Raw genomic sequence first — 13,228 nt, forward strand, 5'->3', positions numbered from 1 at the left:
AGGAGGAGCAAACTCCTAAAAGGCTGAGGTTGTATGTTCTCACCCCTTATGGCTCCCCCAAAGATGGCTCTAAGCATACAATAAGTACTTAAAAATTCTTGTTAAAAGTTCTACTTCTGAAATAGGTAGTCCAACAAACAAGGTAGTCTGAAAAGCCTCTCACCACTGCAAAATACCCACAGGCCATATAAATAACAGGAAATATCATTTTATATACATTGTTGAGCTGACAAGAAGTTACAGAAAGGCCATAAGAGCCAGCAAAATTCAGAGTGAGCAGAAGCCAAGAGAATAGATATATGTGAAGGCTAAAGTTGGTGCTGCACCAAAAGCGAAAAGACAATACCAGACACTCAGAGATCAGGAAATCAACAGCCAATTGGAAGCAGGAGGCTAGCCCTTGGGCTTTGCAAACTGGAGGATCTGAACTACAAATCCTGAATAAGCAGAAACACTTGAAGGAGCTGCTCCCTCAGAAAAAAGGTAGAGAGGGGAACATCTGCAAAGGGATCCTATCTTCTCTGCCTTTGCTCCAGACAGATAATAATAATCTTCCCTGAGAATTAGTTACCATAAGCCTGGTCCCAGGCAGAATAAGTAGTAATACACGGACACCTAGATGTGTCAAAGAGAAGCACCAGCATGTCAAAGACAAAAAGAAGATAAGAGCATCAGAACAGAAAAGAGAGCTGACAGCAATTAGACTAACAGAAGCCAGAAAATGCCTGGGGTAGGGGAGGGGCAAAATAACTCAATCTAGAATTCTGTACTCCAGAATTATCTTTCAAGTATTAGGATGAAATAAAAACATTTCCCAAATGAACAAAAACAGCCCACCACCAACAGACCCTAACCAAAGGAACTTCTAAAGTGTGAACTTCAGGAAGAAGAAAATGGACACCAGAAATAAGGTCTCTGATGCAAGAAGGGATGGCAAGCAAACAAACTGGCAAGCACGTAGGTAAATCTAAACAGTGATTCTACAAAACTGTATCTCACGTGTGGATTTGAAAATAATTTAAAATAAGCTAAAACACTAAGCGAGAATAGCATGAGGCCCAGATGCAGGGTTATTACCATTAGAGATTTTCAAGGTCCTTGCCAAAAAAAAGTAGAGATGGTAACTGAATTTTGGGTTTGCCACATTAAGTATGTAGGGTAAAACTTCAAGAGTAACCAGTAAAACAACAATACAAAACAAACCAGAAACAGAATATAATTTCTAATTTAGTATCAAGGGAAAAAAACAACCAATCCGCAAGAAACAAAAACTATAAAAGTAGAAAAACCAACATGCCAGAAAGTACAATAAATATAAGTGGACTAAGTTTGCCAGTGAAAAGACAGATGGTGTCAGACTGGATTATGGTAAAGATTTAGTTAATTCACCAAGAGGCTATAGTAACTCCACACTTAATAACATAGCCTCACACTATATACAGCAAAAGCTGTTAGCTCTACCATAAGAAATTGAAATATCTACCACTCATGTGAGAAATTTCAACACATCTTTCTTAGTAATTAATAGATCAAATAAAATGCTAGTAAGGAAATAGATAATTCAAATAATAAAAGTATTAATAAACTGAATTTAATATATAAACTCAAAATCTTAAATTCAACTCTAGGAACAAATGTGCAAATTGAACATGCATTGTAAAGTAAATTTCAAATCTCCTTAAATGGCATCATACAGACTATGTTTGCTGGTTGAAATGATATTAAATTAGAAATAAATAACAAAACACAACAAAAGAACATGTATTTAAAACCTAAAAATCACACCTCAAAATAGCTAATGGGTCACAGAAAATTTTTAAGTAGAACAATAACTAAGCATAAAGCAAAAATAAAAAAGCATAAAGGAAAAAGCTGACAAATTGCCTTTCATCAATATTGAAAGTTTCTGCTCTTCAGAAAACATTGTCCTGAAAATGAAAAGGAGGGGCACCTGGGTGGCTCAGTCAGTTAAGCATCCAACTCTTGATCTCAGCTCAGTTCATGATCTCACAATTTGTGAGATGGAGCCCCACATGGGGCTCTGCACTGACAGTGTGGAGCCTGCTTGGGATTCTCTCCTTCTCTCTCTGCCCCTCCCTTGCTCGCTCACTCTTGCTCTCTCAAAATAAATAAATATACTTAAAAAAAAAAAGAAAATGAAAAGGTAAGTCACACTTTGGGAGATTATACTTAATACACCACAAACATATAGAGATATATCTGACAAAATACTTCTATCAAGAATATATGAATAGCTCTTATAAATTAGTAATGAAAAGACAAAAAAAAATTTAGATAGTCAAAAGATACTTCACAAAAGATATACAAATGACCAATAAGCACATGAAAATAATGTTCAACATAAGTGGTAATCAGAGGCATGTAAATTAAAATCACAATCAAATACCATGATATGCCCATTATAATAGCTAATAAATAAAAGATTGACAATATCAAGCGATAGTGAATTCTCATACATCAGATGGGCATACAAAACAGTATAGCCACTTGAAACCAGCTTGGGAGATCTTTAAAAAGATATGTGTATATCTACCATAGGATCCAGATATTCCACTTTTAGGTATTTACCCAAAAAAATTAAAAACATGCTCATACAAAGACTTGTACATGATTTTTCATAGCAGCTCTGTTCATAATAGCAGACAAAGAACAAAAACTGGAAGTGACCCAAATGTACACAAACAGTTGAATGGATGAACAAACTTGTAAACCCTAACAATGAAATAATACTTAGTGATAAAAATAATAAATTACTAATATGCAACACAACACAGATAAATATCAAAAATATTATACTGAGTAAAAGAAGTCACACGCACACGTGCGCATACACACACACAAGAGTGCACGCTGCATGATTCCACTTATATTAAATGCTAAGAAGGACAATTCTAATCTTTAGTGACTGAAATCATGTTAGTGTTTGGAGCCGTATAGACTGACGGGGGTGGGTGGAGCACAAGAAACAGGTTGCAGTGATGGAAATTTCTGTGTATCGGTTCTGGTAATAGTTACATGGTATATGAATTTGTCAAAACTCATAGAACTGCACAGTATAATTCTATGTCAATTATACCTCAACAAAGTTGATTTTTAAATGAAGCAATAAAATTAAACTGAATGGTAATAAAAATATTCCATACTGTAATGTGTGGGGTGCAGCTAGGGCACTACTCTGAGGCAAAGTTATAGTATCAAATGCTTATATGAGAAAACAAGTCGACTAAAAATTAATGAGCTAAGAATCCAACTTAAGAATTTAGAAAAATAAATGGGGCCCCTGGGTGGCTCAGTCGGTTGAGAGTCCAACTTCAGCGCATCAGGTCATGATCTCACAGTTCATGAGTTTGAGCCCTTCAATCGGGCTCTCTGCTGTTGGCACAGAGCCCACTACAGATCCTCTGTCTCCCTCTCTCTCTGCACCTCCCCCGCTCACATGCTCTTTCTCAAAATAAACATTAAAAAAAAAGAATTTAGAAAAATAGCAACAGAAACCCAGAGAAATTAAGAGAGAGAACAGAAACCGACAACATGGAAATAGAGATAAAATGGACTATAAACAAAGCCAAATGTTGATTATTTAAAACGACTAAACACACTTTTTGTGAGAATGCTATTTTTAAAAAGCAAGAAGGCATGCACAAATGATGTTAGAAATAAAAAGGGAATCATAATTATGGATGCAGCAGAAGTTAAAAAGATAAGGGAATGCTATATAAGACTAACGTTGTAAGTGCCAATACATTTGATACCTATAAACATACAAATGCCAAGAAAAATACAGCTCATTAAAACATTTGAGAAGATGGGGCACCTGGGTGGCTCAGTCGGTTGAGCGTCTGACTTCAGCTCAGGTCATGATCTCACGGCTCGTGAGTTTGAGCCCCGCATCAGGCTCTGTGCTGACAGCTCAGAGCCTGGAGCCTGCTTCGGATTCTGTGTCTCCCTCTCTCTCTGCCCCTAACCCATTTGCATTCTGTCTCTGTCTCTCTCAAAAATAAATAAACATTAAAAAAAATTTTTAAATAAATAAATAAAACATTTGAGAAGAAATAGAAAGCCTAAATAATTCTATAACCAACAAAACAAACACAACAACTTTTTAAATCAGTAATTTCTCTCTCTCTCTCTCTCTCTCTCTCTCTCTCTCTCTCTCTCTCACACACACACACACACACACACACACACACAATTTTGTAAGAGACTGCAACCAAACTTTGAGGGACAGATCACTGCAATTTTATACACCCTCTTTCAGGAAAGACAGTATTTCTCATTCCATGCCAGGATCAAACCTGCCAAGGACTATAGGAGAAAGGAAAATTAAGGGCCATGCCCTTCATGAACATATACACAAAAATTCTATATACAATGCTGGCAAACCAATTCCAGAAGCATGTAAAATTAAAACCTTTTATGACCAAGTTTGTCTTAAAGAAATTCGGAGTTGGTCTGCCACTAGAAAATGCAGTCCTAATTCACCAAATTGACAAGTAAAAGAGAAAAGCTTCATGACTAGAGCATTAAATGCAGAAAAAGCATTAGATAAAATTCAACAATAAATAATAAAAACTTTGAACAATACAGAAATAGAAGAGGATTTCCTAATCTAATCTAAGACTATCTACCAAACCCCTCAAAAATCATAATTACCTCAACAGAAAATTAGAAGCAGTTCCTGTAAAATCAAAACCAAAACAAAGATGTCTACTATTAACCCTACTGTTCAGTACTGTACTGCCCATGTGGTCAAATACAAAAAAAAAAAAAAAAAAAAAATTAAATATAAGCTTTGGAAAGAAAGAAACCAAACTGTCACCATTCACAAACAACAAAGTTTCTATAAAGAAACTTCTCCCAAAATCTGTAGACAAATTATAATTAATTAAAGTTTAGTAAGATGGCTATTTGTAAACTCAATGCACGAAAGTCCTTCTATTTCTACAGAGTATTTCTATTTCTTCTATTTTAAACAAATAGTTTAAAAATATAATTTTAAATTGATATTTATAATAGGAACAAAAATTATAAGGCCTCTATGAATATATCTAACAAAGACGTGCAAGATCTTTATCAAGAAAGATATAAAACTATAGAAAAACACTAGGTCTCCTGGGTGGCTCTGTCGGTTAAGCATCCAACTCTTGATTTCGGCTCAGGTCATGATCTCATAGTTGGTGAGATCAAGCCCCTTGTTGGGCTCTACACTGATAGCAGGGAGCCTGCTTGGGATTCTCTCTCTCCCTCTCTCTCTGCCCCTCTCCGGCTCACACACACATGTGCTTTCTCTCTCACTCTCTCTCAAAATAAATAAACTTTTAAAGTAAGGGAAAAAAAGGGGAAATATTAAAGAAGACCTAATATTAAAGAAGACCGAAATTTTAAGAGGTACATAATGCTCATACATATAAAAAGTACTTAGTAAAGATATCAATTCTTCCAAATGGATCTACATATCCAATTGAATTCTGTTGAACATAATTCTTCATGGAACTTGGCAAGAAAATTCTAAAATTTCTATGGAAGGGTTAAGAGCCATGAATATTAATACAATCCTAAGGAAGATGAATACGATGAGTAAATTTGTCCTAGAAGATACCAAGACTTACATAAAGATATGAAATGATGAGAGTAAGTATTGTATTAGTGTCAGAAAAAATTAAATCAATAAATGGAACAGACAAAAAAGCTCAGAGGCAAAACCATACATTTGGGGAATTTGATGAGACTAAATTGCCTTTTTAGAACAGTTGAGAAAGAATTACTATTTACTAAATCAGTGATTCTGAAACTTCCTTAATGATAAGAATTATCTGAATATCCCAATTACCTGGAAATTCTGACTCAGTAGACTTGCATTGTAGTCAAGGAATCTATATTTTTAAAAGAATTACAGGGTTGTTTTTAATTGTTTTTAATTTGTATTTATTATTTTGAGAGAGAGAGAGAGAGAGAGCGTGAACAGGGGAGGGGCAGGGAGAGGGAGCCACAGAATCCGAAGCAGGCTCCAGGCTCTGAGCTGTCAGCACAGAGCCCAACAGTGGACCATGAGATCATGACCTGAGCCAAGGTCAGATACTTAACCGACTGAGCCACCCAGGTGCCCCTGGATAAAGCACTTCTAAATTAAATCTTCCCTTGCTCAAAGAACATCGTAGGCAAGCTACGAAAAGATACTTGAACATATACTATCAACCAACTGGATGTTTGTACAAAGATGTATAAGAATGTCATGGCAACATTGTTTATATTAGCAAACATCAAGAAATACAACCCCAAAATGTCTGTAAATTAAAGAACAAACAAATAAATGGTGACTGATTCATGAAATGGAATGAATGTGAAATTGATGAAGTACAGTTTCTGTTACCAATTCAGATGAATGTCTAAAGCATAGTGTTGAATGAAAACTGCTACATACAAATAATATATACATAGGTAACAATTCATAATAGTGTATGCTCTTTGGGGAAAAGAAAATTTTATGATTGGGTAAGGGCACAGTGGAGTTTCAAAAGTATTGGAAAAGTATTTCTTAAGTAGGGTGGTAGACAAAATGTATATTTGTTTTCTTATCATTATCTATAGTTTACTTTCATTGAGTATATGCTTTAAAGCATAAGTATTCCACAATGCAAACATACATTCAAAAATACTTGCTGATTGACAGATTTATAAGGTGAAGTGAAACACTACACCAAGAACCAGGATAGTTTGTAACTACCAACTACTACCTCTGGATAAGCTATCCTGCAGTCTGGCCCTTGGATACGTGCACAGTGCAGCCCTCATTCCTGACCATAAGCAGAACAAGATGGACGGGCATGTTACCAATTCAATTGCCCAATGAAAGGGATTGCCCATGTGCTCTGTAGCTGGTCCAAAGCAAGCAGGAAGCAGGAAGCAGGTCAGAGTTTGTATTTTCAAGTTAAAGAAGAGAGGGGTTGAATCAGGAAAGGGCCGTCCCTGGGGCATCCCTTACCTTCTCACAGTACCAGCCTCTGTTGACGCCTACGTTGCCGTGTCCGATGGAGACCCGACTCAGGGGGCTAAGGAGGACAGCCAACTCGATGTGGAAGATGTCTGTGCGGCCACGGTCAAACACACCGCCTTCCAAGAAGATTTTCCCACTGTTCTTACTCCCTCTGGCCCCATACATAACCAAGTAGATTTTGGATTTGGTCCCAGCACCCCGGACATCCCCAGTGAAGACGGTGACAATATATGAAATAGCTGGTGTGGAAGCAACAGGGAAGGAGAAAGTTAGTGCCAGCTGATTACAAAATCCCACCCAAGTCTCCCCTCCCTGGCTACCGCCTCCCTAGGCCCTCCCTCTTCCACGCTTCCTCATTCCCCCCTCGTCCTCCTTCCCCAGATGACCTCCAGTGCGCCTCTCCGCTTTGTGCTCTTTTTCAGTTTGTGTGTCAATGTATCTGAGTTTAGGAATAAACTGCAGGTATTACCCTAAGAAGCTGCCAGCCCTGATTACAAGAAACTAACAGAGAGAAGGAGGAATTTGAGTTGGCTAAGAATAGTACTTGTTATTAATGTTAATTACCATGTGCATATTATTAATAGCTGCCGGACGAATTCTGTTATGTCTGATTTAATTATAAGAGTCAACTCCATTAATGGAGATTTATATTCGGGGCTAGCTGATTCATTTCGCTTGCTCTTTTGCTCATAAGTTAAAAAGATAACTTTTAATAGAGGGCACTCATGTCTGAGCCTGACGTGGTGGGTTGAGGAAAGAGTGAGGGAAGGAGAGCACATTGTGGTCAGGCCATTTGAGGTTTTGGTCAGTCGGGAGGTGAGACGAGGACATGAAGTTCTGGGCAAGAGCCAGCAAAGGGAGATTAAGCTGTGACGTGGGACTGAGTAAGAGAAAACACCAAAGACCAGCATCTGGACAGGAAACTCTGCTCAGGTCTGGCCTCCCTCCATTTTGCTCTGGGGTCTAAGGCAATGGTGTACAGGCACACACCCCTCCACCCCACCCCCTGCCTCACCCCTAGCCCCGGACCCAGGGAAATGAAAATCCTGAAAGTCTTTTGGAGCTAGCCACATGCAGCTACGGGATGCCTGATTCATTGAAGCGTTTACACCTTCCTTTGTTCAACAAACGCTGACTGAGTGCTTACTACATGCAAGGCCTCAGGGAGACTAGAAGATGAACAAATGGTGTCTCCAGCTCTGTTTCTCCAAAACACACCCAGTACGTACTCCCATGGCCCAGGCTACCAGTAATTCCCAGCCTTTGACAGACGTTTCTCCTTCTCCTCTACCACTGGAGGTCAGTAAGAGTAACATGGTTAAAGGGGTCAGAGCAGACCCATTCTGGGATCTGGTTTTGTTTTGTTTTGTTTTGTTTTAAGTAGGCTTCATGCCCAGTGCAGAGCCCAACACCGGGCTTGAACTCACGACCCTGAGATTAAGACCTGAGCTGAGATCAAGAGTCCGATGCTTAACCAACTGAGCCACCCAGGCGCCCCTCCTATCTGTTTCTGAGTAAATAACACGCAAGCTTCAGTTACAAATAACGTGCAAGGCTGGAAAGTGCTGGAGCAGAGGAACGTGTGATTTCCTAACTGATAGCAGTCAAGGTCTGCCCAAGTGTCTGGTGCAAAGGAAGGGAGGGAGTGCCTGTCTACAGGAAGGAGGGAGGGCTCAGAGGGAGTGACAGGGAGCAGGAATTTGAGGAGTGTAGAGAAGAGAAATGGCATTACAGGCTGAGGAGAAAGATATTCTAAAGATAAAGTGAGAGAAAGAGTAAGGCCAGCAGCTCAGGGAGGGGCGGGGGAAGGCACGGATGAGGAGAGGGCCAGGCAAGGGGAGAGAAGCTCCCTCCCCCCCGCCCCCCCAGCAGAAGCAGAAGACAAGTGGATGAGGCAGAAGGAGGGCAAAGGGGGCGTAGGTTCAGGAAAGAGCAAAGGTGTGCTGATGAGGTGGAGCGAGACAGGTGAGCATCTGGAAGTGAGACAAGAAGTTGGAAGATTCAGCTGACACGTATGTTGCAGCCAAACCATGAAGCAGTTTGCATACTGTGCCCCAGGACTTGGACCTCTTCTCTGTGCAGTGCTAAGCAACAGGATGCTGTGCAGCAGAGCACGTTCTCAGATGGGCACATGCACGACACTGATGTTCCGGAACATCCACGAACTCCCGTGCTGGGAGGTGCGGGTTTTCTGTGGAATCCACACAGGGTGGAGACTAAGGTGGCAGCCCGAATCCGGATCTGTCACTTGCCAGCTGCGTGACCTTGGACAGGTCTCTCAATGCCTATGTGACTCAGTTTGCTCCTCTGTGAAATGGAAATGATAACAGTTTCTATATTACGGGGTCCTTGTGAGGATTAAAGGGGACAAAACGGGTCAAGTGCCTAGGGTGCCTGGCATACAGTAAGCACGCAATAGTAAGAGGAGCTAAGAGTAAATCCACACCCTCATCCACTGTGAACAGGAGTTCACATTCCAGCTTCACCCAGTGGCTAATCTCTTCTGCCCTGAAAGTTAGTATCTGCTCAGGGGCACCTCCCCCGCCTCCTCTGGCATCAGCAGAGCCTCAGGCTCCAGCACAAAGGGACGGAACACTTTCAAGAGCAGGAGGAGTGGCTGGCTCCTGCTGGATCACAGGCCTCCAGGCCCACCAAGGAGAACACTGAACCTCAGGCAGAAAGTGAAATACCAGCCAATCGTGCTTCCCCTTTCTCAGTTCTACCTGTGGCCTCAGCTCCGCCCACTAAGATATCCCTTTGGATTTTGCCGTCGTCTTCATCCAAGGCCAGCCAGCGGTTAAGAGGGAAGTCATATTTTCTCTTGTTCCCAATATCTTCAATGACAATCTGGGAAGGAGAAGAGAGGGCGGGGACGGCAAGGGTCACTAACAGCGCACCCGGTGATCGAATACCTCCATCACTTGAATGCACTCTAAGAATACACTCTCACCTTCTTTGTGGCCCAGGGAAAGCTTAGCACAAGCACGTGCCTTTTTTTGCAAAGCACTGAGAGGCACATGGGGACGACTGGCAAGTACCTCCTACTTGAATGACTGAGCCACTGTTCCCTCCTCTGCTGCAGATCATTTTCACAACTAAGTGCAGGAAATTTGGCAGGATGTGCCCTGTGAGACCCGGGTGTGAAGCCTGTATTTACAGACTGCAACGAGAGCATTGCCTTCCCCACCTGCTGAAGCCTGGGACCCTACCCTCGGTGAGAAGCCGAGTCCACACAAGGAGAATTACAAGCCCCAAATGAGGCACACAGAATCCCAGGGGCTGGTGATCAGGTCAGAAAACATCAGCCACTGATAGCGAGGATAATGGAAGTGGCTGTCTACAAAGCCTCCCACAGGGCACTCACATGTGGGCCAGGCTGGCGAGGCTGAGATAAGAATGTCTTTCAGAGTTTACCAAGGAGCTGAAAGGCCCTTTCAAGCGTGCCAGGAACCCAACTGAAAACCCACTCTAAGATAAGCAGACTCATCAATAACTAGAATCTCTCCCCCAGTTGTAGCCCTGTGAAGGCAGAAGCATCTGGAGACAGGGTGAGTTGGAAAGTGAAAGTGTCTGCCCAGGTGTTCCCAAGATTGCCCAAGGGCGGCGGGGGGGGGGGGGTGGGGGGGGTGGGGGGGGTGGCGATTTCAATGAAAGACTCCCTTCCTAAGATCAAAATGTCTGCAGTGTGGAAACAGGGCACACACTGGGCTGCCTGAAGCCATCTCACCCTATTCTAATCCCGTTTTCAAAAAAAGAACTTTCTGGGCTAAGAGCTGTTTTCCCAAGGATACCACCCACTAGGGAAAAGCCGGTGGCCTGAACCAGTGACTGGAAGCCACTGTCCTCCCAGCCTTCTCTCCTCAGATATATCCAGCATTCAGGCTTTGGGTTATAAATCAGTCCCTTGTGAGTTTGGTTGGTGTGAGTCACCCTTCAGAGCCTGCTGATTTGATGGAGTGTCTGTACTTTTAAAGCTGAGCACCTGGAGGCCACTGTGGCACAGGCCAGAGAGGGTTCTGCTGTCAAAGTCCAGCCTCTCACAACATTTCTATCTGCACATTTCTCGCTGGCTTTCATCTCCATGTTAGGGGGAGACTGGGGAGTCAATGACAAAGGTCTGAGGCTTCAGCCCGCCTCCTAACCCCCTTTACTCTGGCTCCCACAAAATTGGAAAAGCAGAGTGAAGGAAAACAGGACTTCGTTTATCAGAGAAGCTATCAAGCCTACTAATAAACCTTGGCATACAGATTCACCATCTCTGTCTTTCAGTGTTCACAGACTAGCGTACCAGCCACGGTTTCAAGAGCGAGAACACCACCCTCACAGCTCATCATCAATACCACCCTCACAGTTGTCATCAATAAAGGGCCCCCTACTGGCCTGGTGTCTGATGGAAATTCCTCACCTGAGAAGTTTAGCTAATCTGAGAAATAGAACGTGTATCATTAACTACCTCTACAAGACAAAACTAGCTGAGCCACGAAGGAAAGAGACAATATTTGAATACATTTTTGGAAAAATTAGATTTTCCAAAATACTAAATACAAAGAAGGGCCAAGAGAGATGATGAGAGGTTAAATACCGGTGCAGAAAGTATCAGAGTCCATGAACAGGTCTTAAACTTTTCTAGGGGTGCCTGGGTGAAGCGTCCAACTTCAGCTCCGGTCATGATCTTGCGTGGCTCATGAGTCCGAGCCCTGTGTCAGGCTCTGTGCCAACAGCTCAGCTCGGAGCTGGGAGACTGCTTGGGATTCTCTGTCTCCCTCTCTCTCTTCCCCTCCCTTGCTTTGTCTCTCTCTCTCTCAAAAATAAACATTAAAAAAATTATAAAAAATTGAAAAAAACCTTTTCTAGATGCATATTAAAATATGTAAACAATTATTCATCAAAACTTTTGGCCCCAAGGTCTACAAGATGAGGCTGGAGGAAGCTGGCTCCCGGGGAGCAGGGTATCTGGGAGCACATCTGGTAGCAGACGGTGATCCTTCAGTGGGCAGGAGCAGAGAAGCGGAGGCAGGGAGGGAAATGACCACGCGCCAACTGCCATACGTAAAGACTGTACAGGGGTGTGTGTGTGGGGGGGGGGGGGGTAGTGGGTTCTCTCAGAAGCGTCCTGGCCCCTGCTGGGTGGGTTGTGGCTCACTCATGACCCCTGATGCTTAGACGGTCATAACCAAGAGCCCCTTCCGAGGGAGGAGTGAGCGGCTTTCCCACTTCCGTTTACAAGTTGCCCACACACCTCTGGGATTTCATGGAGTTCCTTTCAAGACTCCAGGACCTGTCAGGAATGGTTTTCGTAAGGGAATGAAATGGTGGTGTTCCCTCCAGACCACTGTTACCCAGATCCTGTGGTTGTGGCAGCGACCGCTGTAAAATAGGACTGGGGAAATAGAAACGCCCCTCACTATGACTGACAGAAGCACATACTTGGAGGCAGGAAAGGGGAGAGAGAGAGAGACAGACACTGTGTGTGTGAGAGACAGACAGACAGTCAGAAGCAATGACCTAATAAAAAGCAAGAACCGTTATCTCCTGGAGGAATACTCTCCATGGGCAGAAAGCCCCCAGGCAGCGCTGGCCTTCTGAGAGGCAAGAGGGCAAGCAGGGGTCACGAGCCCCCTGGGAGATGAGGCCACAGCCACAGCAGGCCTGTCCACGGTGGAACCCACTGTCTTCAGCAGCCACAAGGACACAGCAGAGTCATAAGATCAGACCAGCCAATGGTAAAAGTAGCTTATTCTTCTACCCCAAAGAAGAGGAGGAAAAGATGGAGCTGCCCAAGCAGGGGTCATTTCTTCCCTATTCTTCCCAATGGTTTAGAGATACACTCAGATGATCCAGGGCCTTGGGGCCTTCATTTCCGCCCCATCCTGCAAGGTAAACGTGCCCGTGTGAGCACATGGCATGGGTCCTGGAGTCAGTAGATTTTAGATCGATGGGGAGTGTCACGTATGATTCATGACAGCTCTCCCTGCTCTACACTGAAAAAATTTGCACCAATTTTATATAACCTATTAGAACAGAGGCCTGTTCTGGGCAGAAGTGAAACCCACACACACAGCAATTTGAGGAGGATGAAGGGTCCCCTCCCTCGCACTCATGCACCAAGGTGCCCGAGATGTGCACAATCTGAGTGGTCCACACAGCATACCCACTATGTACCAGGCATGAGGGCAGGCAAAGAATGTAGAACAAGCCTCTGCTTTCAAGGGG

The 13,228-nt window shown here is 42.8% G+C and overlaps 1 protein-coding gene across 1 annotated transcript in view; it reads right to left on the reverse strand.

Annotated features, from left to right (window-relative positions):
* The window catches only part of LOXHD1 (lipoxygenase homology PLAT domains 1), a 166,239-nt gene that overhangs the window by 102,223 nt on the left and 50,788 nt on the right, over nucleotides 1-13,228 (reverse strand). Inside the window, exons 7-8 of the mRNA XM_086682857.1 lie at nucleotides 9,739-9,862; nucleotides 7,004-7,254 (exon numbers count right to left, since the gene is read on the reverse strand). Coding sequence (XP_086538983.1) covers nucleotides 7,004-7,254; nucleotides 9,739-9,862 — 375 coding nt within the window. The remainder of the gene's footprint in view (nucleotides 1-7,003; nucleotides 7,255-9,738; nucleotides 9,863-13,228) is intronic.

Source organism: Puma concolor, chromosome D3 (genome assembly GCF_028749965.1).
Source record: "Puma concolor isolate L17-30 chromosome D3, mPumCon1.1.hap2, whole genome shotgun sequence".
Lineage (NCBI taxonomy): Eukaryota > Metazoa > Chordata > Mammalia > Carnivora > Felidae > Puma > Puma concolor.